Consider the following 26,832-nt stretch of genomic DNA (forward strand, 5'->3'; position numbering starts at 1 on the left):
ATTTTAAGAATGAAAAAGCAAAAATTCCACATATTTTTGTTTCTAAGGTTTAGACTTACAAATAAACATGAGCCATTTGTAAAACTCCAAACTCCCTTTGCACTAACAATTGTGCATCTCGTGAGGCTCAGAACAGTTTGTGGGCAGAGAAAACAAATGCTAACAGCTTCTAAGGTGAAATGCAGAAGCGGGCCTGGAAGCAGAACTCGTATTTCATACACGGTGAGTAAATGCTGAGCTACTAAACAGCGTGTTGCCTTTTTTTTTTTTTTTTTTTTCTCTGATGCACATCAGAATGTTTTCTATTCTATATATAACAAGATAGCAGTGAGGAAGCTCTTCCCGTGTCAGAAACTGATCGTGGATGGCACTGGTAAAGCAGACGGAGCCACGACTGTACGGCAGGGCCGCCTGGCACACAGCCTCGCAGCTGAGCCTCAGGTGAGTTCAGCAGCTCTGGGTTTCTTCCAGTTTCTCTGCAAAATCCTCTTGGGGATCTCCAGTGCTGGGCTATGGACCACAGGCCAGTGAACTGTGAACCTCACAGCCTTTACGCTGCCCTAACAGCAAAGCCAACCCCTTCCAGGAGAGGGGCTAACAGATGAAGTTGGTTAAGGCACTGTTATGGGAAATAAAAGATCTACATTTCAACCACTTAGGCCACAGAGGGAGTTAAAGTGATACTTTGTGACCATGTGGCTAATTCACAAAGATCTGAAAAAACGTGTTGTAGAGAAAAAACGTGTTGTTTGCAGACAGCACAGCCCCGTGACGTTTGCTGCTCTGTTGTGGGGCGGTGCAGAAGCCCCTCCGCTGAGCTCAGGGACTCCTATAAGGCTAAGTGTATGCGTATAGCCGGTTAGAACAAGTCCTGCAGCACCACTTAAGTAAAGAAAGACAGATTCAACAACTGAAAAAAAAAAAAAAAAAAAAATGCAGACAAGACGTTTTCCATCTTGTAAGGTGCAGAAATCCCCCATGTTTTCCATAACAGGGCTGCACAGCAACTACCAACGAAAGCTAAACGCAGCCAGTCGACTGCCCAGAGGTTTTTTTGGTTGGTGATGCTGTGGTTTTTCTCCCAAAACAGGCGGAAAAGGGAAGTTTTGGGCGGCGCGTTGCCCTCTCACCTCCCCTTCCGCAGCCTGCTCCGCCCCGGGCTGTGTGAGCGGGGCGCCCCGGGCAGGTGGGCACAGCCCGGGGACCCTCCCCAGCGAGCCGGGGGGCATCGCTTGGGCTGGGGGTGGAGGGTTTGGGCAGGTTTTCCTCCTGGAGGACCTCCCTGCGGCAAAATATTCCCCTCTTTCCCCTTTTTCCCCCTCCGATGTTAAGAGCCAGCTCCCCTCAGCACAGTTTCTTTTCCAGTTTCCAGCATGGCTGTGGACTGGCTCGGCTTTGGCTACGCTGCCCTGGTGGCATCAGGAGGGCTCATCGGCTACGCGAAAGCAGGTATGGTGCTGGGGTCCCCTTCTAACCCCCCCTAAATTTGCCTGAGCTGGGTGGCTTCCTACGAAAGCCCCCTGCCAGAGGTGAAGGTTGTCAGCTTGTGCTGCGTGCTGATAGCCTGGGGCTGGTCGGGTGTGGTGGGTGCTTTGGGCTGATAAGCTCACAGGCTGCTTTGGGTGGGTGCTGATACCCCACCTCTGCCTCATGTGCTTCAGATAAACTGCCAGGAGTTTGCTCCAGAAACCCTCTTCCCCTGCTGTTTTAAACATTCTATAAATGTTCTTTACCTTTAAATGACATCACCATTTTTTTCCCTTAAAGATTTAGTCTCGTTTTAATGTGTGGCGGTAACAGTATACTGCAAGCTGCACGGTTTTCAGAAGGATCCTTTTTCCAGGGAGAGCTGAGCAGTGCAAATCAGTCCCTGAAGTTGTTCCTTCCCTGGGCTCCCCAGTGTAAGCTTCATCTCCGGCCTGCTTTCACTGCCCAGTTTGCCCTTCTCCAGGCAGAACCGTGCATTTCTCCCTGCCGTGGTGCTGTCACTCTGAAATCCTTTCAGCTCTCTCAATGAAAGTTTGTTCCTTCATTGCAGAATACAGTGAGACCCTTACCACTAGGTGTGACCACATGGATGCTAACGCCTACTCCAGTCTGCTCCCTACTGCCTTGGGGCTCTGAGCGTAGCTTAGGGCAGGAGGGACACTACTGAGAACTTAAATAGCTGATTTCATCTGTATTTCTCTGAGGTCATTATGAAATGATCAATATCTTATCTTCTCTTCCCAGATGGGAGGACGTGGTCAAGCTGATGCAAGAAGGGAATTCAGGTCAAGGGGTTTTTGAAGGGGGAATGGGAGCTTGTATGGTGATGTGCAGGGAAATTAAAAAAAAAAAAAAAAAAAAAAAAAAAAAAAAAAAAAACACTTTGTCATCCCTACTAATAAATTGAAGAAACCAAAAGAAAATTGAATTTTCATCCATCAATCTGAGGATCTGAGGTGTTCTGTTCTTGTACAGCCAAGTCGACATTATATACTTTGGGAAGAATATGAGAACAGGGCCAGGGCAAGGTCTTTTTTTTTTTCCTTATATATATATATATATATATATATTTTCTTTTCCCCTCTCTCCCATTAGTGTGTTGTTGTTTTGAGACCAAAGAACTTCCCCAGCCAGGGGTGGTATGTTTGCCCTAGTAAGTGTATGTGCCATAGGTGCTTAAACAGGGCCTCAAGGTAAAACTCAAGGATGTGATGGCCGTTTGAGGACGCCCAGGATGCAGAAGGAATTGCATTTACCACAAGGTGGTGCTAAACTGTGTTCTGTCCAGAGCAGCTGCTTACTAGAGTGTCTGTCTTTGCACGTGTACAAGAATGTGATGCTTCCCGTTATCTTCAGCTCTTGCTGTTTGTATTAAAAGCAGGATGTGAAGCAATATTATAGCTGCTCTGCTGATGACTGAAAAGTGATTATTTTCTGGCAGCAGCATGTGTTCCTCCTGTAACAATGCCAGGAGATCTTTATCAGCGTAGATCTGCAACCTCGAGTCCTTTTAACGGTGACCTATAAAAACTGAATATATAAAGGACCACCGTCAAGTAGCATTAAGTCCTGAATTTTCCATTAGCCTTATTGAAAGTATTCACTGCTTGCAGAGGTCGTGCCATTTCCTTACCTGATGTCATCTATAAATTGCCAATCTCGTGGTAGCTCAGCATTATCATTTGTACTGAAGGCTTGGTCCAAAGTCTGGCTATTTGACTCCTCTCTCTTACTTGACAACTCTTTATTTGTCTGAATACCCTCCTTCCTGCCCAGTTCAGTTCACACATCCTTTTTCTGATCTTAAACCCTTCCTATTTAATCCCTTTTTACATTACTGCTTTTCAAGCAGTTCCAGAATCACTACTTGAAGTGACGTGCTTTGGTCTGCAGAAGAAGGCCCCAAATAAATTTATCTTACTAGTCTTTCTATCATAAATTTATTTGTGGTTTTGCTGGTAATGAGTTAAATACCAATGCTAATTTTATCTTGTGCAAGATCATTTGAATGTGGTTCTTGATTCAGATCAGTGTGGTCTTAAAAAAAGACAACCCCCACCACCCCTGGTCTGCTTTATAATGATCAATGCCCGTGGTTTTTGTTTGTTTGTTTTGTTTGTTTTGTTTTGTTTGTTTGTTTTTTACAAAGCAAGTAATCTAATGAACAAGTTTATTTCAGAGCTTCTAATAAATGTGTTATCTCTTATTCACCCAGGTAGTGTCCCATCGCTAGCTGCTGGCCTCTTCTTTGGAAGTTTGGCAGGACTGGGTGCCTATCAGCTCTCACAGAATCCAAATAATGTTTGGATTTCTCTGAGTAAGTCTTCTAGAGCTTTAGTTGCAAGGAGTTATATTTACCCTAAAACAACTGGATACTAAAAATGAGTACCTAAAAGTCTTTGCAGAAATGTTAAACTGTTGGGGCTACAAACTGAGTTTCAATCAGATCTTTAAACTTGTGTTTGGTGAAAATCTCTTTTAGTGGTCAAACTCCACTGCTCTTCCTGGAATGTGAGCCATTGGTATTATTTAGGTTTTTTGTTTTTAAGAATATATTGAGAATACAAGTGGAAGATCTGCTTGTCTTTGTGTGTCTTGCTTAGTATTTCTCACTACATTCCTGCTTTCCTGCATCCCTTTTTAAAGAAATATAAAGTGTTCTGGGTGACATCTCATCTTTTTGCTTCTATTCTACAACAGGAGATGAAAATACCTGTTATCCATCATTACAGCTCGTCTTATGGACATCAAAAAACCTACTGCTAGTGAAGGAAAATGTGTGTTAGGATAAAGTGAAACTTACATGGTTAAAAAAAAAAAAATCAAACCAAATGCCATTATTTCACATCCTTCAGGGGGAAAAAAAAAAAAGTAAACATTTGGTGTTTAAAAGATTGGCACCATACCATGCACAATCTCCAAAATTCAGCTTTTAACTTTCTGCCATTTACCATGCAGAGCTCAGGATTGCCACCAAGTTAGGACACATTAGCATGCTATCACTTCAACCTCATTATACCTAAAGCTCATGCCACTTGCAGAATAACACAACTTGAGCTTTTCTCACTCGCTAGCAAGTTAGGGTACCTTGCCACTGAAATAGGCTGAGAACATATGTAGATAATTCCAGCTGATTATTCCAGCTGATAATTCCAGCACAGCTGATGCCTGACACTTGTTAGGCTGCTGTATCTCAGGTACATGTGGGCATCCACTGTTTGCTGAAAATGGTAGAGATTGTGATTGATTTTATATGTGTGGAATTACAAAAGTGTTACTCCATTTGGGGAGATTGAGCAGAGAAGCAAGCTACAGTAATGCAGTTTCTTCTTCCTTCTTTTCAGAACTGCAGCTTCCCTGACTTTGGGAAGCAAACTGCTGAGTCAGTGCTTAGTCAGTGCTTAAAGTGCCACTGACCACAGCATTTGTTTGCTGAAGCTGTGATGTAGCACCTAGCTCTTTGCCATAGAAAAGTCAGAAGTGAAAGGAGAAGGCCCAGCATTTCTTTCTACTTTAACACTGTCTTCAGTGCAGTCCACTTTCACTTCCACATCTACTGGATAGGTCAAAAACTGCATGGTCAGCCCTCAACTGGCACGAACTTAGCTTACAATACCTACTCTTCATGTACTGAGGTGTTCCAAAATTTACACAATTTATTGACTCTTTTTGTCCATCACATCAAGTAACCTTTTTTACTTGATGATACTACTTATTTCTGTTCTGTTCTGAATTGTAGCATCTCTGTCACACACATGCACCTCTGCTGACTGGACTCTTTAATCTCTCATTTAAGTTACGTCTGGAACATTGACTGCCGTGATGGGAGCAAGGTTTTACAACTCTGGAAAATTCATGCCTGCAGGGCTAATCGCTGGTGTCAGGTACAACACAATATACTTTTTAAAATTTATTTTTTAATCTCCTGTATGTGATTTTATTTTTTTTTGCTTAATTATACTGAGATAAAGTACTCTGTACATCTTTTTTCTTTTTTGTACGTCAGTTATGTGAGAAGTATCTCAAAATGGATTGGCAAGTTGCTATTAATTCTGTGGACTGACCAAGTGTTTTTCCCCTTACACAGTTTGCTGATGGTTGGAAGATTAGCACTGAAGATGGTGGATAAGCCCCATGAAAAGTAACTGTTCACTTTACAACTTAATATCTGGATAAGGAAACCTAATAATGAAGCTGTATGAATGTAGAAAAAATATGAAGCAGTTTTCTACATGAAGACAGCTTACTGTTTTTTGCCTTTTTTTTTTTTTTTTCAATGGAACGAAGAATGATGGGGTGGATAGTCTACTATCTACTAGTGGACAGTACAAGACATACAAGGTGTCATTTATTTCAGTGATCTGGTAGAGCTATGACTGTGTAGTGAAAAATTTGGTCCTGCTTTTATTTTTTTGAAATACATTTTTCAGTGTTTAACACTTCCAATTTTTTATATTCCAAAGTATACTGACGATGTGTATGAAGTACACAGGACCTGCAATCTAGAAAGTACCCACAAAGTGTCACCAGCAGAAATGGGCTCAGTACAGCACTGTATCTCATGCCTTTCATACTGAGTATTACAGCACGCTTTACCTGCTGTATTCTGAGTTGAAAATGCATTATGTCTATAACACCAAACAGATCCTACCTTTTTATGACGCTAAAATGTTGCTTTTTTTACAAGTAAAACTTATTACAAACCTTTACTTGATGTTTTTGTATTCTTTCTGTCTGTACGGGAGACAAAGGTTATCTTTTCTCTCTTATTTTTATTTTTTTTAACCTTACCTTCATGTTCCTACCTCAGTGGAAGTCTGTGCAGTGAACTGCTATACAAATGTTGTCTTTTCATGGTGTTTAAAAATACATTTTAAATGGAAAAAGATTAAATTTGGGGTCCTCATTAACACATTAATTTAATTTTTAGTGATTTACAATTATTGATATGAGTTACAAAATGTAAGTACCCTAGTATATTCTAAAGTGATATTTTACATGTTGACTACTGAAGATTTACTGAAGTTATCAAATTAATTCCAGGTTTTTTAATGTATTTCATGTTGTGACCTCCTTGTTTCAGGGCACTTAACCTGTAAATAACCAGATTTCCAGGGAGCAGCACTGAAAACATGTGAAAACATCTCTGAAATCCTAGTCTCAGTTAAATTGTACTCTGTAAGTAAAATATAGAGTACATTAAGTAAAATCCTATAGAATATTTGTAATGGCCTTAATACTTTTAAACCAGTGAATGTAACTTAGTAGAAAATTCCATCACTGCTACAGAATTTTCTAGAGCCATTATAGAATTAAAAACATTACTACCCTTTTTCATACCGCATGTGCCTAAAAGGCAATTCTACAAATTTTATTTCCTATTTTACTGTTTAGGTTTTGGTGTGTGTGGGGGGGGTGTTTCTTTCCTTTTTTTTTTTTTTTTTTTTCCTTCCACTTAGGGTGGTTTTTATGTAAACTGAGATTATTATTTTTGTATTGAATTTGCTGTATGCATGCCATGACTTCAGGGAAGCTTCATGCTGAGAGCCAGATTGTATCTGGATGTAACATTTTAAGAGTGATTTTTTTCTGATTATTTTATTTTTAGGAATCTAATAGTTAAAATGATTGTTAAAGCTAGTGTTTTCAAAGCAGACCCTGAAACTAAAAAGAAGTTAGTTAAATATTGCTAACAGTATCAGCATGATCTGGAAAGACTGCTGCTTTTTAGAGAGATGGGGAAATGGGGAAACCAGGCTGGCGCAACACAGACTGAGTCACCAGGCTTCAATAATTCAGAGCTTAGTCATGCCCCCAGAACTTGATACCTTACAGCACTGACAGAACAAGAGAATTTGGGTTAGCAAATCCTTATTGCCAAGAGTGAAAGCCCAGGCCCTCTATTCCATGTTACCGTCAGTGGCTGGTGGAAGGTGGGTGGCAATCGGTGACATGAAGTACCTCACTCCTCTCTTTAGGGCCTCGCTCAGGATTACAAGAGGGAAATTCATATTCATTTTGGTGGATAAATCCTCTCTTCAAAGAAGGAGCTGGAAAACCATTTGGACAGCCTAAATTTCACCTATGCTTTTTGTTCACTTTGGGCTACCCTTGCTCCAGGTCCGTACCCATTCAGGACCCTGTGTGTGGCCTCCCAGTTTTTCCTCAGAGCCTTTTAGTGGTGCCTCGTTCTTCCCCTGACTAGACACAAACCTTCGTGTAGGGTCGTATTGCTGAGCATCTTCTGTCTGAGGTGAGGTGCTTGCATTGCACTGGGGCAGTGCCGGGCGTGAATGGGCTGGGAGTGCTGCAAACCACCCATCTGGTGGGCTGTAAGAAAGGTTTTTGGGGGATCAGAATCTCGTACACTTGGGTGCTTCAGTTGGGCCTTACTCTTTACAGATACAGGACAGAGGCCTCAAATATGGCAATAGTGTACTGAGGTTCAATTGCAGGGTTGGTTTCAGAGCAGGAAAAAGCAGTCCTGTAACTCACCTATCAGTAGATGTCACACCCTAACCTGTTCTTTCAATTTATGTGGCTTTCACAGCCAGCAACATCCCTTTCATTTCGTACAAATGTGTAATGTAGCATAAGAACATAAATAATGTCACACCAGCAGTACAGGTGCCGGTCTTTTAGAGTAGCAAAGGAGAATGAGAGGAGGATGGAAAACATTTCAAGTGAAATGGTTTAGGGGGGAAGCAGTCAGGAGCTGTCCCACTTTATCCCTTATTCCTAAGAACGTTGTGCAGCACTGTTGGCAATGCAAAGCCATCCCCTAGCTCTCGTCCTGCCATGGGCTTTGAGAGTGCAATTTGCCACGTCCCAGTTCTGTCAGTCACGGTGCTGGGAGCTGCTGGCACTCAGTCATCCCCAGCTGAGGGTCTGCCCGTGCTGGAACTAATATGGCCTGAAGCATGAAGCAATTACCATTTGGTGGTGTTAGGATTCCCAGCTTCCTGGCATTATACTCATGCCTTCTGACTGAACAATTTTAATCCACCTGGAGAAATGGGAGGGGAAAGAAAGGTCGGGAGAACCTCCAGGCAGTTACAGCAGAAGGAAAGCCTTTGTTCATCCAGAATCCTTGCAAGAAAAAACTGCAGAATGAGGCGTCAGTAGTGGCCCAGAGACATCTCCTGCTTCCTTGAAGTGCCGTGATGGAGCAACTCAAAGTGCTTGTGCTTCTGTGCTGTATCCCAGCTCAAGTCCAGCGCACAGGTGCCTGTGGATGTTTTTTTGGAAATCGTGCCTTCCTTCTGAACCTGTGAAACGGAGATAATATTTTCTTTCTCTTCCCCTGCATGCAGTTTGTCTTCTACAACCCCACCTTTTACTGGGTGCTTTTACAGTGCATGGCATGTTTGCTGCCCCAGGAGCAAGGAGCAGTAGGTTTGATGCAGTTTTACTGCTGGTAGTTAACATTCTGCCCTTGTTTAATTGCCCTGCCTTCCTTTCACCAAGAACAGCTCTGGAGGAGGCAACAGTAGGTCCTGCAAGAACACTCACCTGTGCTTGAGATGGGTGCTGAAAGGCTCCACGTTGCCAGCTGCAATAGGGTCCTGCTGAAAAGTTTCCCATTGTCCTTCTGGGGAACTAATTTCACACAGCATGACACCAGACATCCTGCCTTCCAGCACATAACTGGACAGTTCTGGTTGTTGGCCTGCTCTGCAGAGGCAGCACAGTGCTTACTGAGGAATAAAGGGGAACTGTGCAAACACTGCTCAAAGCAGTACAGCAGCCAGGCTCACGCTGCAATGCACCACTATCACCACAGGGTGAAAGGAGACGTGCCACTTCTAGGCTCAGGCAGCAATGCAGTGGTAAGCTCAGTATCAGTGACAATGACATGACTCATTTCTATTTTCCTGGGCCCCTCTAGTTACTCTAGGAGTGATACAACCACAGTTTGGAGGGATTATAAGGGAACAAGAACCCTGGCTACTGCTGGGATCCTCTCGGCCTATGCAGCCAGGATACCATCCTCAAAGAGCTGATGGCTTGGGAAAGAACTGAGAGAATGGGATGAGGATCAAGCTCTACTCATCAAGCCCCTCTCGTCCCTCCTGGGCAACAGAGTTGAGAAGGACGGACCTGGCCTTACCCAAGATAGCTGCAACAGGGTTACTTTCCCTCTGCTCAAGGAACTACACTACTGCCTCCAAAAATCCTACGACAACAAAGACCTGGTCTTCAGACTGTTAGTAAAAGCTGAGAACAGCGTTAATTAAATAGGAAGCTTCTTGCTGCTGGGAATGCAGCAGAAACCAGACATCTATAAAGGCTAAAATGACAGAAACCCAACAGTCTTTGAATAGTAGTATTTATCTAGAATTTATCTATTTTTATCTACTACTTATCTACTATTTATCTACTAGTGATAGGAGACTCTTGCGACCATGTCACAACTTCCCTGACAATTTTCAATCATGGCCAAGATGTACTATTGATTGAATACATACCAAAATCAATTAGTCTCTTCTGCTGCTGTTTGCACACACTGATAATACTGACATGTTTGGTCACCTTCTAGTCAATGACAGTCCTGAACTGCAAGGATTTTTTTTAGGCAGGGATTTCCAATTACGATCTGTTTTGCAATGCTTATATACACACCTGTAACATGTCACTTTTCAGGATATTTTGGAGCATAAAGTCTGAATTATGACAGATGAGGCAATAATGCAGTAGATTTTCAGATGACTTTCAAGAGCTCTTCAATCTCAGATAATTTCTTGAATTCCTTTGAGCCATCTTGCACTCCACCTGACATACTGGCTCAGGCCACACAGCCTGTTACTCACTTCTGTGACTTTTGCTGTTGGAGATGTACTGCAGAGGTTTCAGGATGAAGCACCTCAAAACATTTCAAACTACTTATTTTCGAATTGTTTGAGTTTTGAGTCTCCCTGCCATGTACTAAATTGTGTCGGCTGTCTTCCCCATATCGTATGACCACATTTGACATACTGTATTTGTTAAATCCAATGACCTCAGAGGCTTCTACATGGCATGAGTCCTCCCTGCCCCTCTCACACACTCCCAAATACCATTCTTCTTTAGAGTCACCGTTCCAAGTGAATGGTGGGCAAACAATTAAGAAGTTAAAATTGTACATTTTATTGCCAGGTAGCCTTTGCCAGACTATGCATTTTTCAGATAACCAAAATATAAACTTCTGTTCAGACAATCAACTCTCCTGTACTACTGAATCCCAAGAAGGTAGCAGGTAATCTTTACTATTTCCTGTGGAGTCCCTCTTTACTTCCTTCAGTCTCCTTATAGCAAGTTAAAATCACTTCAAATTCAGGAAATCACATGTGGTATTGAGGAACTGGACTCCCCAAACTTCCATTTAAATCTTTACTGTTTCTCTATGACACCATATAGGTCTCCCAACTTTGGAATACCAAGATAAAACTTGCAAACAATTCCAAAGCACAGAACTTTCAACTTGCATTTATTTCAGGTTTATAACGAAAGTCATTTTACACCAACTTCAAAAAATCAAGTAAAATAAAAAGCTTTCAACAAATAACTTAAGAAAAGTGATTTAGAACAGTTTTATTTTGCTTATTTCCTTATGCGGCAGATATTGTACAAAAGTGCCACAGTAGCAGTGATACTGAAGTCTACTTACACATCTTACACAATTTTAGGTTAAATCCAAGCACTGAATACTCAGAGCACTTTAAATGCATTAAACAATACAGATCAGTAATAGCACAGCCCAAATGCCAAAATATCTATTTTATACACAATTTTAAAAGCACTTAATGAAGTTACATGACTTCCAACTTACACCACACAAGTTATTTCAAAAGACACTTATTGCAGAGTACTTATATCAAATAAATCTGCAAGAAATAGTATTATTCTAAGGGCTCTGGAAAATGACTAGCATGTTCAAGCTTAAGTCTTGGTTACAGTCATGTCAATAAGGTTTTTGCTACTGACTTCACTGATGCAAAGATCTCTTATTCTCTCGTTCTTCTATCAAATAAAAGACGTAAAGGCCTGCTCATGGGATTTACAAAATAGCTAATTGAAAAACATTTCCACGAGGCACATGTGCTGTATGAAAATGAGTTATCACAGATTTCAGAACTGCAGTCTTTAGTACTCTTCAGTATGAAAGTCACAGACATTGCAGCAAAAGCAAATGAGAACAGAAAGAAGAGCACCACTGTTAAACTGCTGAGTTCCTTTTTAAGGCTATGTTACTGTGTTCTGGGAAGAAAGACATCAATACTTTTTGGTTTTGGTATTAATTCCCTGGGTACGGTATCATGGTATCATGTTTTTAACCGAGTTACTAGAATGCATTTCAAAGCAAACATTTTCGTACGTGTGACTTGCTTCGTAACTACAGATAGAGTCCAACAGCCATGATACAGAGATGTGTAATTTACACATCCATGTAAGAGTTAATATATGTGCAGTTAAGATATTTAGTAATGAGTACTATGATTTCTCAGTATGAACAGATCCAGTATAATTAATTAGTCCAACCTGAGAAGCTGAAGATTACCTGGGTTTTCTTACTAAAAACTGTAGGGTGCTGAAGTGCATCTCACCAGGTTCATATCTTTATGTTAAAGCCATAATTTCATTAAAAAAATGAAAGAGATAATGCTACTAAAACCTTTTAAGTTTTATATTTCAAATCAGAGGTGCAAATGTGAAGCATTACCTGTATTCATAAGAAAACATGTGAAAAGGCTTCAGCTTTATGCTGTTTAATATTAACTAAATCACTTAGGCTGTGTGTGTGTGTGTGTCTGTGTGTTAGGTCTGCTTACAGAATACCAACTCCATTAGCCACACATACTCTGGGGCTCACTTTACCTACACTTTCAGCTCACTGGACATGTGTGGCAGGTTCCTGTCCAGAACCAACCCTCGTAGTGTAACTAGATACATTCTCCCTGTTGGAGTTACTATCCTGAAAACACTGCTATCATAAGATAGCTCTGGGTTTCTACACAGGAATTAGCCTTTGTCTAGCCACAGTGAACTGGCACTTGTCTGCAAGCACTGGAATAGATACATTCCTCACAATGATGGGATTGAAGAAAAGATTCCTGGAAAGATGCTAAGTAACTTATTTCCTTAGCTTTAGCTGAACTTCACAAAGCAGTATGCCTTGTAGGATCAAACAATAGTGTGCTTAGAAAATCAGGGTACTATAAGCTTTGTTAATTTATTCTTAATTTTTGTTCACAAAAAGTAAGACAAAGTAATTTAAGTAAGTAATTTAAACTGCTATGAACAAATTAAAAGCCTGAACAGTCTTGAGAAATGAGAGTCCTTCTGGTAACTGTTCTACCAGAAGGTAACTGGTGACACGCATTTGAAACATTTAGAAACACGTACGACTTTCTTTTATGTGAAATAATAAACACACAAAAATATGCAATAACATAAGTTTTAATTCTGAAAAGATTTAAGGGGCAGGTATCATCTGTGACTTTGCTATTCACTGTTTCACAAGCTCCGGATGTTCAGGATGAAATGTAGCCGCAGAATGCTTCACGTATAAGACTCACGGTTTCGTAACTATGTAAATTTAAACATGGATCACTGCCTTTCATTTTCTTGGCTACAAACCTCCCACTACAGCATAGTAAGGCTAGCTGAAACCCAAACCACCAAGGCTTCCATGAGGTCTGTTTCTTTTTTTTCTAAGCTCCTTTGAACAGCAGCAGCCCCTGATGCTGTACAGGGTACTCGCCTCCAGTGCTGCATGTAGCCACACGGAACAAGAAACAGCAAACCAGTGCCGAATTAAGGAAGTCATTAATTGAAAGGACCATCTCCCCTAGACAATGTGTATCACTCAAAGTCAAGAACTGTGCCACTTTGTAGGTCTGCTCAGAATCACCTCTCTCCCGCTTTAGCTCGTGATCTGGAAACAATTCACCATCTGAGAGACTGTTAAACTGTTTATACCACCATCCCATTTTGTTCATGGCATTTCCCATGCAACAAATACCTTCCACTGGCAAAGAGACAGATGTTCTTACAAATTTTACAAAAATTGTTCCAGATTGATAATATTTTTTTCACACATTCCCTTAAGCTTGCACAGTACAGAAAAAAGTAATAAACCATTAACAAAAACCATGCAAAAAACCCAAGACCATCAAGCTAACATATCTAAATAAAAACTAAATCAAATAGAACACCAAAATAATGTATAAAAGCTTATCTTGTTCAAGGTCTTGAATAACATTAATAATGATGTCTTTTTTTTTGTTTTGTTTTGTTTTTAAATGTCAAATTTGAGGTAAAACAAAATAAGCTTTAATTCCCCACCTTCCCCAAATCCTGGTTCTTCAGATACAAAAGAAACCTGTGCTCTTAAGTGGCGTTTAGAGCATATACTTGTACTTCAAGACTGACTAAATTTTGTATTTCAGTCCATGCAAAGGAGTAACTAAAATTACCAAATTTACCACATTAACATGGATACAAATTAATAAAAATATGAAAATGCTTTAAGAATATTCTCTTTAGTGCTTTTAACAAAGATTATTCCTGGTTTAGTTTAAATTGTGTGAGATATGTTGAAGTAAATCTTTAAGATTTATTGTTGTTCTCACTACTCAAAAGAATCTATTTGATTATCAGCTCTCTCACTTTAAAGGCATTGATGGAAATTTACATCGTTCTGACAGCATATTAGATAAAAAAAAATGCAGCAAACACAGGTTGAAAAAAATTATACTACTGTTAAGTATTATGCAGTTATGCAGTGATGTAAACCGTAAAGTATCACAATCTAACTGTAGATGTTAAATCATGAACATGCTGAACAACTGATCATTTGACAGGTAACCAAAAAGTGCCTTGCACAATAATTTAGTATCTTCACCTGTAAGCTTCTGCATCGTAATTCTACATCAACCATTTCAGTCTTGGACATCGAAGTAGTCAATTACTGGCTCTTCTTTTAATGGTTTGGATAAACCACTGCTTCCACTACTCCTGAAATTATAAGAATATTAGATGTTACTCACTCTGCATGAAACACAAGATAAAAGTAGGTTGAAGTCACAAATTCCCATAACGTCTCAGTGTGCATATGAACACTGCATTGATAGATGGGGTGTTCTAAATTATGTTCTAATGGAAATATCTTAATGCTTCAGAAAACATTTAACTATGATTTTGGGGAAAAAATATATACTTTATCAAATTAACGTATAACGGTGCATGGCTGAATTGATACAATTTGTTTTTGAGTTTTACCAGAAACTATCATTTATTAGTAATATTTATTGCAAAAGCACTAATGTACTGAAGACTAAATGCTAAACATGCTTTTAAATAATAAAATATAAACATAAACAAAAATATATTTACTAACTGTCCTAATAAATTATTTTATGCCAGTAAGACACTACTTATCTTTTACACAGAAAAGTTAAAAATATAAAACAACCCAAACCTCCAAAACATTAATCTCTTCTCAATCATCTAATCTTTATTAAAAAAAAAAAAAGAGAGGTCCATAATATTTGTTTTTATTACTACTCTTATATCACTGTCAATCCTACATTCTGTTAGCATTTAATTTCAGGTTTACTTCTGTGGACAGAAAAATTTAGTGCAGGCTGCAAGCTCCGCAGCAGCATGTAAGTTGAGTAAAAGACTCAGGGAACATAAAATTGAAGTTCATGAACACTCTTCCTTGAGCAAACCAGCACAAAACTGAAGAACACCATTTTAGAAACACATTTCTTACTTATCTGTTTGTTTGTAATGAGGAATAGGAGGTGGAGGCCTGTTCTGCATTTCTTTATCCAGCACAGAAGTTAAAGTATTGCTTGGACAAATGGATTTCCCTCTAGAAAAAAAAAAAAAAAAAGTTATTTTATTCAACAGGAATTTATATTCATTTAGAAATTAGGGCAAAAAAAGAGTTACGTTTAGAAGTAGTGGTACCAGTGTCTGAGTTCATATTTGTATTTCATCTACATAACTATTTAATTTTCATAGAGTCACAGAATATCCTGTAACAGAAGTAACCCACAAGGATCGAGTCCAGCTCCTGGCTCCACACAGGACTACCTAAAAATCAAACCATCTCTCTGAGATTGTTGTCCAAATGCTTCTTGAACTCCAACAGGCTTGATGCCACAATCACTTACCTGGGGAGCCTGCTCAAAAGCTCAACCACCCTCTCAGAGAAGAACCTTTTCCTAATATCCAATCTGAACCTCCCTTGATGCATCTTCATGCTATTCCCCCCTTGGGTCTCATCACTGGCCACAAGAGAAAAAAGATCAGCACCTTCCTCATCTCTCCCCCTCACGAGGAAGCTGTAGGCTGCATCAAGGTCTATGGTCACAGATCACTGCATCTTCACAATATCTAATGCTGTGGAGCCACGTTCTTAACCTCAAGCAGCAAGTCGCATTAAACTTACTCATCACTCTGCACTAAAACTAGGCCCCTGTGAAGCAGTCCTCTCCAAGGAACAATAACAGAATCACAGAATGGTTTGGATCAGAAGGGACCCTAAAGATCACCTGATTTCAACCCCCCTGCCACGGGCAGGGACACTCTCCACCAGGCCAGGTTGCTCAAAGCCCCATCCAACCTGGCCTTAAACACTTCCAAGGATGGGGCTCCTCTGGGCAACCTGTGCCAGTGCCTCACAATACACTGCCACTTCCTCACCCGTTAGCCCAGGTGCATGAGACCAGAAAAATGATATGCATTAAGAAAAAAACAAACAAACAAATAAACAGTTCTTCCTGCCCTCCACATAGGTCTATTATGCGACCATAACCGTACAATGAAGCATCCCATTTGTGCTTGTGCCCTCTGCAATACAAGGGCCACCCTGTGGCCATGGTGCAGGGCAGTATTTTCTCCAATGCAGGAAGACAGTATGCTTTAGTATGTCCCTAGGCTTGTACCGGCTGCAAATGAAGCACAACTTCAGTACTGCATAGTCCATATCCAAAGGCTGCACTGGCTGGAGACAGGGGAAGGATATAAAAAAAAAAAATGGAAACTGCTTTGAAAGATTATTACAAAAAAGGCATCTAAGCCAAATTTTTTCAAAATAAGTATCACACGCAACTCTGTCTTTAACAGGCTGTGGAGATGTCTTAAAAGTTTCCTACGAGTCACTTTCAAGAGTGAGTTTGCTTTATTTCAACTTTCAGTCACGGTTTCAATGTAATTGCAGGACTGAGAGGCCTTCCACCACCATTCTGGTAGCTTGGCCTCTCCATTTCTGAACAGGCGAAAAAATGCTGCTTCTTGTCCTTCATTCTTGCCCTCCTATTTACATTGCATTCATAACTTAACAGTAACTTTTATTCCACATTGGAAACAAACATTTGCCTGAATGCCTATTTATGACTTTATAATTAAAGGAACCTTAGCCTTTCCCATTCTTCTATTCTCACAAGTACCATTATATTTAAAACCACTAGTATATGTACAAGGAAAATAGACGAGTAACTATACATTAATTATATATATGCTCTAACGTTTATTCCTACATACAGCAAGTCACTGATTTTATGAGCAACCCATTCCACAATTGCTACATATTGTATGAATCTTCTTCCTGCAACTGTTTCAAACCTGATGATTTTCATTTGTGCCCATTACCTCGTCTGTTGAGAGAAGAAAGAGAGAATACGCATTCTCTACTCAGGCTATGATTTCAGGTATCTTTGCGAAAACTCTGCAGTACCTTTCCAGGCTTTTTTCAAGAAGACAACCTGTATCTCTTACTGTTTTTAACAATCTTCTATGTCTCTGACAAACCAACTTAGAATGCAAAGTAGGAGTAAATGAATTTACACTTACCTAATGTGACCAAAACACTTAATAATTACGCTATATTTTTTATTATTGAATAATGTTCTGAGCTTAAAGCTGCATTTATATGGAAATTAATGAGGTAAAAAATCCTACAATTATTTTATCAGAAAACTGCCATAACATACTCAAGTAATTTAAACATGTTAACCATATAATTATGCATTAAAATTTAACCATATATTAAATCTCTCTAAAAATCTATATAAGCCTGTATATAAAGACATACTTATATACTCACCTACATATGTAAATTATATATAAACATTAAATTAAATGCTGTTCCTAGAATGAACACCAAAAATAAGCCTCTTTCCCTTTTTGCCATACCAGTCTGCACATAACCTTTTAACACAGTACTGCCCCACGGAAGGAATCCTGGGTCAGAAGGAATCTGGTATTGCAACTGCTCAAAAAGATGGTGACTACAAAGGCAACCAGCAGGGAAGTGTGGAGAAGGGCACTTAAGATGAACCACTAGGAATGTTTATCTGCTTAGACATCAGCAGTGCTGTACATCAGTGATTCTAATGCAGCTAACATGATCATCTCATACCAATGTGGTGGAATGATGACAGGTGCATTTTGCTGATGGCAAAGTAGTCATGGTGCTTGCTCCTAGCCTATTATCTGCCTAGAGGAACTCTCTTTAGCACCAAGGATACCTTTTCTCACTCCTCTGATCCAACTTGTATGGTGATGTTACCATTTCAGTGACATAATGGGGAAGAGCAGGAAAAATGCCTAGCGTTATTTCTCATTATGTATACTTGGAAATGTCCCTAAAAGAAATCTGCAGGGAATACTGAAAACAGGATGAAACAAACTGAATCAAACCATTTGGGCTTTGTGTTGACTAGACTCTGGATTTGAAGAAGCTGTTGTGAAAATGCATTCAGCTCTGGGGCCCCCAACATGAGAAAGACATGGACATATTTGAACGAGTCCAGAGGAAGGCCACAAAGATGATCAAATGGGCTGAAACGCCTCTACTACAAATACAAGATGAAGCGTTGGGGTTTTTCAGCCTACAGAAGAGAAGGCTCCAGGGAGACCTCACAGCAGTCTTCCAGTACTTAAAGGGGGTCTACCAGAGATCTGGAGAGGAACTCTTTGTCAGGGAATATAGTGTTAGGACAAGGAGTAATGGCTTTAAACTAAAACAGGGAAGATTTAGATTAGGTTTTAGGAAAAAAATGTTTACTCAGAGGGTAGTGAGGTACTGGAACAGGTTGTGCAGACAATCTCTTGATGCCCCATCCCTGGAAGTGTTTAAGGCCAGGCTGGATGGGGCTGTGAGCAACCTCGTCTAGTGGGAGATGTCCCTGCCCATGGCAGGGGGGTTGAAATTAGGTGATCTTTAAGGTCCCTTCTGAACTAAACTATTCTACGAAATACTCTAAAAATATCATCCTAGAACCTGAGCTATCAATTGTCTGAGGCTTCAATGAGTTTTATGTCTTGAAGAAGTGGTCTTTGCCACTTGAAATAAAATTAAAATGAAAAGAATCCTTGGATGAATTCAATTAGGAAACATTGCTACGCAGCTGAAAAACACTGTTGTATAGCACTCAGTGTCTATAAGAGCAGAAGTAAAAATGCAGCATTTGTGTTCTGCACTGCATGATCTTCTCTAAACAACAAAAGGGAAGGAGCAAGTATGCAACTTCTAACACTACAGAAGGCTTCCCATTCTAAAGTTTCAGCATACAATGACTTTTTTTTTTTAAACATCATCTGTCCTACTCGTTTCTCTGACACTTTCTCCTCCTCTTCACTAATTTCTCATCATCCTCCAGCCCCTTGCTTTTTCTGAGGAAGCTTTTTCAAATGTGGTCTCTCTTCTCACCCTTCTTTTGTAGGGAAAAGGGAGATACCTTAAATTGGTTCACAGAAACATAAAGAGTTACCTTAAAGTAGTGTCCCATCTTTATTGAAAGAGATCAAGATTCTAACTAGGATAACAGGCTCAGGAGCAGCTCATGGCACTGTAACTAGCAGGGATGGTAACATTTTTTTTATTTTTTAATTTTTAACTATAGCCAACATCTATAGTTAGAAACCAATTAAATGAGTTGTCAAAGAACCACAATTTGACAGTGCTGAACTAAAATTTGTCAATGTTAAACTAAATAAGTTGCTCAGTGACAAAAGAATCAAGGAAGCCACACTCTCCAGTCAATAACCTTGCTTTTCCCCCAGCTATATTCCCTTCATTTCCTTTTATACTATGAACTTCTTTCTACATGCCCTCTCCAAGCATCTCTAATTTTGCTTAGACATCTTTTATATTTGCAGTAATCCGTTTCCAACTTTGTCCATTAACAAAAAAGAAAGGATAGGACTTTCTGTGGCAGGTTCAGGTGTGTAGAGAAGTTCCAATACGAGCCTTCTTCAAAGAAGGTGCAAATTTAGATGTGACTTCTCTATCCAGCCATTAATATTCATAAAATTTTATTACTTTTATCATCCCTGATACTTCTGTCAAATTTAGCTGATGACAAAAAGACAAGAAGTTACTGCTAAGCCAAACGGAAAACAGACTTGCAAAATCTTGTTTTCTTAGCTTTTTCATTTTTAATTGGGTTTTCTTCTCTGAAGATGTATTCAACCAGGGGGAAACAGAAGCTTATCAAATGTTAAAACTGCTTTAAAAACTTTTAAAAGGAAGCTACTGCATGCTGCAAATTGTACTGTAAACAAACTCATTCAATTAAGTGATATAAACATACACAGTTACTAGAAAACAAAATGAATTACATACTTCACTGCAGTGATAACAACGTTACGCTTTGGTTCGTTGTCATAGCTCACACTTTCAATGCCATACACCTGAGCTAATTCATGGATGATTCTGCGATGATCCCTGTTCATTGGTGGGTAACAATGACTCTTCTTTGTATGCTTGCCCTGAAATTAAAAAAGAAAAATATATATATATATATAAATATATAAAATGAGGGAGTGAGCAAGCAAAGAAAGGCAAGCAGAAAGGAAAGGTGTGTGGGAAAGAGAAAGCATTTCTAACTCTAAAATTTTGCCACCATGACAAAGTAGTCCTACAAAATGTTAATACATCAGTATTGGCAAAAAAAAATCATCTAAAAAACAACCATTTAGTTCCCACCTCAAAGCATACATACACACATTTATGTGTACATTTAAGTTCGAAACAAATCCTGAATACATCTATTCTGTCTACATCCCAAAGAAGCAGTATAATTCATCTGAATTTTTCTTTTTCAGACTGGTTTTTACAATGCACATATACAGCAGGTGGCTACAAAGGCATCAGATTTAGTTATCACTTCTCTCTACCAAATAAGCGATATATCTGGAAAACCTGCCACGTAATAAAGTCTATTGATGTTATTAAATAGCAACAAAACTGTAGTTTCAGTTTCAGTGAACAAAAACTGATAATGCTTGATTTGACAACAATTGTTACATCAACAGTCAAAGAAAGAACAGAAAAAAATAAAAGCGTCTCTCCTTCCTAAAGGACTGGGTGTCTTAACAACAGCAGATGCAGATGAGGGTAAGATACTCAGTCTGCTTCGGGGTTTCAAGACACTGTGCTTCAGCCTTTGCCTTGGTTGTCACCAACAAGGTCTCAGAGGTCTTTGGGGCTATCAACAGGGTTCAAGAAGAAGACAAACTGCCAGTATTAGATAACGTTTGAGTCAGGGACTGCAAGAGAAGTCCCAGCCTGTACAGGGTTCTGGGACTGGATGCAGTATATTTAACAACACAGAGACTAGGAGTATGTGTTGTTCTCTATCACTTCTGAAAGGTTACAGACATCGGGGGTAGGAGCCTAATGACCGGAGAAAGGCAACTGTTGTGTTTCCAAGAAGAGCAAGACAGACAACACACGAACTACAGGACAATGAGCTACATTTCAAAGCCTGCGAAAAAAAACCACAGCCTCTCATCAGCCATTTTTAGGCACATGAAGTAGAAGGTCCCTTGGAGTAGCCAGAGAGGATTTAGGAAACTTCTTCAGTATCTGACTGGATAAGGCCCATTCGTTCAGGGGCTGAGTTCAGCGTTGGTTCTTGCTTCAAGAAAGAGCTGCACTAGATTACCTCTGCAGGCTCCTTCCAACCTGAATGATTCTAAGACATCTTCTGACAGGCTACGTTAAACGTTCAAATACAAATGTCTGATTAGTACACCTTCGGATTGCACAAGGAGAACTGTTATGTTAAAAAGCAGTTGCTTTACAAGTCATGTGAAAACTCTTCAAATCATTAAGATGTAGAGAACCCCATTTTAGAATGTAATAAAAGGACAATTTTGATAAATCTTAAACTACACACAAATCTATTCCAGTCTGTTCAAGTCTATTATTGCACGATCACAGTGCTGCCAGAAGTAACTTTGACACAGTACTGTGTACTCTTTCTTTTTTAATATTCTAGGAAACTATTAATTTGATATAATCTTTAACTGGTTAGATTAAGCAAAAAGAATACTCCTGGAAATTATTTAAGCAACTGCAGGAATCAACACAGGTTCTTGAAACCTCTTCTTGGGTCCTTTACAGTGTTTCTGTAAATCAGTATTACTGTAAAGGAGGAATGCTACTTAACAGTAATCCAATTTGTTATAGTCCTTTTCTCTACTATTCAACTCCGCAAAACATTTGTTCACCAGTTCTTACAAAGAAAGGCAGAATGAGGATGAAACTCATCCCCTCCATTGAGACAAACAGAATACTCATTCTGCTGCAGTCACCTAGATATAGTCTGCTACAGATGAATTTAACAGAGGAAGATAAACATTAAAGGCACAGTGTACCTGCCCTGTAGATGGATGGTTTATACCTGCCTCCTCTCAGAACATTAAGTAGCTAAATTATGAATAGTAACCAGACCTGAAGTGGTGGTCAATCTTTTCCACAAGTCTTCAGAATAATCACATACTGTCTGGACAGAGTTACTTAGCAATAAACAGTAATAAACTTTCCACCTACTACAACACTTTCAGCATATAGACAAACATTTGGATAAAGAAAACTCTATAGATTTTGTACCTTTAGAAGGATGGTGTTTAAAGGGATGATTCTGGGCTCAAAAAAAATCAGAATTTCTGTCTATGTGCTGACAGAGCTGGATGACATGAATGTTTTCTGTCCTGTCTGCTTACACATGTCAATAGTGACAACTCTGCTGTGCTAGATTAATACACACTAATGAGTCTAGGGGAACAGATATTCATGAAGCAAGCAAAGTCATACAATGACAGATAAAGTTAACTGTATTAATATGTAAGCGTGTATTTACAAAATGACAAAATTACAAATTGACAAAAAGCATCAGAATCCTTTTCATTACGCATTTATCCAGTTAAGCTGAAATTAGTATCCAAAGGAACAGTGCAAAAATATAAACAAGTCAAAACAAAAATGTGTAAGCATAAGTAACAGTAATCAGTACAAAATACATAGTACTGATACAGGCAGAGCTACCTGAATGCTTCATAGACCAGCATGCAAAATACTTTTAATACAAGGAAGTAAAGCTTAACATCTAGAAACAAAGAACACAAGTCACATCTCAAGACAGAAAGGATTTAGGAGTCATGGTAAACAAACAACTGAACAGAGACTCAAGCATAAGACAGATTTAGGGATCTTGGCAGAAGAACAACTAAGCACAGTCTCCTTGCATAATGCCATGTCAAACATATTAATCCAGTCTTTGGATACATAAGAAGTGGGAGTTGACTTGTCTGGCTGGGCAACAGGCCTGAATGAAGAGCAGTGATAACACTTACCAGGCATAGAGACATCTCCAACACAATACAAATACCTGTGGTTGCAAGAGGGAACATGACTGGTAATCAGGAATCTAAACAGTTCAAGGAGGAATTTGACAGCCTTGCAAAACTTAGTATGTAACTAAATAGAGAATTTTCAGGTATAGAACAAAGATTATGGTTGGACTCCTCAGGTAACTGTTCAGTTTGCCTACTGAAGAATTCATGAAAATAATTTTTTACCTGTACATGCATCATAACGTATGGACTCCAAATGATGAGACTTGTGTAACTTGTTTTTGGTATACAGAAAGAAATCTCTTCCCTTTTGAAATATAAATTGACTTCTGGAGACTTCTTGTACCTTATGGAATAGCAATTCCCAACAGCCTGAGGTACAGGTGGGTGCAGAACTTGTCCTTGCGGTACTGAATTGTCAGGTGGGCCTAACTGATTCATCTTCATCGTGATAGAAGCTTAAATGAGCACTGAGCAAGTCTCCCTTTAGGTCAGACAAGGGAAGGATTGTCATGTCTAGCTTGTTTTTTTCATCCTCTTCTGCAATGGAGACTCTTTTTAATAGACACTCAATGGTCTCTGTTGTAGAATTGTTATTTAACAAATACTTTGTTACTGCTGAGAACTAAACTTTGGAGATTTTCTTGAGCTCTCCCGTTCTCTTGTTCCACTATATTTTATGTCACTAATCCATTTTCTATTACTAATTCAAGACATAGAGTCACCTTTTTTGTACCATATTACATATATTGGTTGGCTGTTGGTTTGGGAATATATATTGGTATATCCAGTTATCAAATATACAAATGTGTACATATACATTTCTCTGTGCGGGTGTGTAAAATAAAGGCAGTATACAAAGGTATAAAATAGGATAACTACAGTCAAAACAATGTTGGGCAAGTTATTTTTAGCTAATAACAATTATTCTACACATCTATTAGCAAATGAGATTGGAGGGGCCTGAATATAATTAGACACAAATAATCCCTCTCGGATTTTCATTCCAATACGGAAAAAATAGGTAAGAACATTAGACAGGTGCACAAGCACCAAGATTGCTTAAGAAACACCACACAAAAAGAAAGGAATAAAACTAAGTGATTAAAATAGAACATATGCAGCCCTATGGGAGAGAACGGGGAAAGACATTGATACTTTCTACAGAAAGTTATGTTTCTTGAGCTAAGGCCAACTGAGGATAGAGTGGTTTATACTTCCAACTGCACGCAACAGGTCAAGCACTGTGCAGCAGCAAGCCAGTAGTACACTAACCAGACAGGCCCAAAGGCAGAATTCTGCTTTTGCTACATGTCTATGATTTTGTCTGTGGAACCGACCTCTCTAGGTATACTGGAGTCTATTAAGGCTGAATCCCAGTCTCCTTATAGGAGGAAGAGGACTACCTCACACAGAAATGCCAAAGAGCATCCACTCTACAGATATGAAAGCAAATCCCACTACAGGGACTGAAAGAACCTAGGGCTTTCACCCTCAGAGTCTTAACCTTTAAATACTGTGTTTGACGATTAAAGCTTTATCGACGGAGACACAAAAATGAAAGGTAATCCACTGATGCATTAAAACCTGGCACTGGTTGAGTCTTTAAAAAAACAAAAAGTAAAAAAATCTTGACTGTCACAGAAGTGGTCGTACTGCTATGTTTTAAAAATTTTGTTCTATTATTAAAATATGCATTCTAATAGAGTAAAAACAGATCTAGTATTAATCCCTAACTATTAGCACTAAAGTTTCATAAACATAATTCTGATCCACCCCCAAAGTAAACAAAACTGTTTCTTTTAATAACTCAAAGAATACCTGAATACTGACCTTATTCACAGCTTCCACAAGCATTCTCATCTCCTTCTCAACATCACTGACAAATTTTAAATCCTTCCTGCAACAACAGCATACTAGGTAAATGAGGCAATAAAATGTACAAAGATGCAATGACTTTATCTTCTGTAATATGTAAACATGTAACGTGTTGTAATGAAAAGTTACCATTTCAGTGTTTCTCAGTTTTGTCATTTAGGCAATCCACTTAATTAGATTACATCATTAGATGGAAAATCAGGTGTTGGGTACACAGAGTAGAATTGTTTTCAAAGACAGAAAAAGTGCACTGACTGATTTTAGAACTTATCTGGTGTAACAAATTAATGAAAACAGAAGTAGAAGCATAAAGCTATTTGCGAAGAAAAAATATTCTTGATATTATGGATTTTTTTAATTAATTGGTTTGCCCTACTTAATCACAGTAAATTGGATCTGTCAGAGTGAGCTTTATGTTCTGTTCTTATATGAGCATGTAAACTAATTCCAAAAGAAAGGTTAACATTTATTAGAGCACTGTCCCCATGGGGAAAAATGTCTACCTGAAGAATTCATCTCTCAAATCTGGTTAGCAGTAAAAATAAATAAATAAATAAATAAATCTGCAGAATCAGTAGTCTCCTCTGTAGGATCCTGATCAGAGAACTGACTGAGTGGAGACAGTAAAAAATGACTGAGTTTATTTCTCATTTCTTCTTGACTCTGATTCTGGTCTTGCATTTTTACTGCAAGTTTAGCTTGTTTTGTTTAGTTTAGTTTAGCTTGTTTTGGTGTTTTATCAGCTTGCTTACATCCTATTTGAAGGGTTCCATTTGTGTTTGTCCTGAGCTGGAGGTTGTTTGTATATTTACAAATTAATCCAGGTGCAATTCATACTCCCTATCAAACCAAATGAAGTACCTCAATTTCCCAGGACACTGATGAGTATCTACCACTCGACTGAAGTATTTCTTAAGTTATTTAAAATTAAATTAAGTTTGAAAATATGAAATTTATTAATCATTAGGATACTGAAGCAAGTGCAAAATATATCCAACAGGCCTACACACATACAGACAAAGTAAAAATTTCTTAAGTGACCTTTATCATTTAAGCATCTTTTTACAAATCTGTCTGATCCCTCTTTCATTCCAGGTTGCACAGTGTTTACTAGTGAGATGCTTTTGATATTAACTTGACTTTCTCTTGCCTCATTTCCAGATGTTTCATCCTAGTAGCTCTCTTTGCAACCCACATTAGCATAGTCTTAACTATGCATTATGCAAATGTTTTGCTAGTGTCTTTATTTTGAAAATTGACAGCAAGGCAAACAAATAAAGGGACTAGTACACAGAAATAGTCTCAGACTCTAAGAGTATGTTTCATTGCTTGGTTATCACTCTTGCCTTTGTCCTGAAAAAATTACAGAGAGCACAGAGATAGTGGGGGCAGAAGTTTGTGAAGCCAGTGGAAGAGTGCATACGCTGATTTGTTGTGAGAGGAATGGTGGGAACTGATGTTCCCATTGTAAATCTGGCCCTGTTATAGAACAAAGAAACCAGCCAGACACTTATTATTATTTAAACTTCTCATTTCGCTGGTCTTGAGAAAAACACATCAATTCCTTTGCCTCAATGATCACCTATTGCCATGATCACCTCTGGAGAGAAAAGGAAACAGACATTTTTACAAGAGCAAATAGAATTGATCTTTATTTCCTATCTTGCACTCTACACTGTTTACCTGTGACAATTCTCATTATTAGAACGCATACCTTGCATCTTCTTTTAAAAGGTCACTGTACTTTGGTCCAGAAGAACGGATGTTGAAAGGGTCAGAGTTATCGTCTATTTCAAGAGCCTCAGCAAGACGCCTAAGTTCAAGCAGGGG

General features: G+C 38.9%; 2 protein-coding genes across 7 annotated transcripts in view; one reads left to right on the forward strand and one right to left on the reverse strand.

The window, feature by feature from the left end:
• Positions 1–116: 116 nt before the first annotated feature.
• Positions 117–6,197, forward strand: LOC309874670 (transmembrane protein 14C-like). Of its 3 annotated transcripts, XM_082753084.1 has the most exons (6): positions 117–222; positions 326–441; positions 1,366–1,449; positions 3,704–3,805; positions 5,285–5,372; positions 5,576–6,197. In XM_082753084.1, exons 3-6 carry the CDS (start codon positions 1,374–1,376, stop codon positions 5,631–5,633), a joined length of 324 nt encoding a protein of 107 aa, XP_082609210.1. In that variant the 5' UTR covers positions 117–222; positions 326–441; positions 1,366–1,373; the 3' UTR covers positions 5,634–6,197. The 3 variants fall into 3 exon arrangements, with proteins under 3 accessions (XP_082609210.1, XP_082609211.1, XP_082609212.1); XM_082753085.1 differs by lacking the exons at positions 117–222; positions 326–441 and adding an exon at positions 1,128–1,186; XM_082753086.1 differs by lacking the exons at positions 117–222; positions 326–441; positions 1,366–1,449 and adding an exon at positions 2,542–2,750.
• Positions 6,198–6,911: 714 nt separating this feature from the next.
• The window catches only part of NFX1 (nuclear transcription factor, X-box binding 1), a 65,457-nt gene continuing 45,536 nt past the window's right edge, over positions 6,912–26,832 (reverse strand). For 3 of the 4 annotated variants that reach the window (XM_082752564.1, XM_082752565.1, XM_082752562.1), the window contains 5 exons: positions 26,717–26,815; positions 24,958–25,024; positions 20,108–20,253; positions 15,245–15,346; positions 9,990–14,484 (listed from right to left, as the gene is read on the reverse strand). In XM_082752564.1, coding sequence (XP_082608690.1) covers positions 14,409–14,484; positions 15,245–15,346; positions 20,108–20,253; positions 24,958–25,024; positions 26,717–26,815 — 490 coding nt within the window. In that variant the 3' untranslated portion in view covers positions 9,990–14,408. Of the gene's footprint in view, positions 8,757–9,989; positions 14,485–15,244; positions 15,347–20,107; positions 20,254–24,957; positions 25,025–26,716; positions 26,816–26,832 lie in introns of those variants that run through there. The other variant, XM_082752563.1, reaches the window with a different exon arrangement.

Source organism: Aythya marila (genome assembly GCF_965140915.1).
Source record: "Aythya marila genome assembly, chromosome: 2".
In the NCBI taxonomy this organism is placed as follows: domain Eukaryota; kingdom Metazoa; phylum Chordata; class Aves; order Anseriformes; family Anatidae; genus Aythya; species Aythya marila.

Bases quoted from the DNA above. Each gene is read 5' to 3' on its own strand.
- LOC309874670 (XM_082753084.1), top strand. From the start codon at position 1,374: ATGGCTGTGGACTGGCTCGGCTTTGGCTACGCTGCCCTGGTGGCATCA. The intron at 1,450-3,703 runs GTATGGTGCTGG...TTATTCACCCAG, and splicing joins CATCGGCTACGCGAAAGCAG to GTAGTGTCCCATCGCTAGCT. The intron at 5,373-5,575 runs GTACAACACAAT...CCCCTTACACAG, and splicing joins GGGCTAATCGCTGGTGTCAG to TTTGCTGATGGTTGGAAGAT.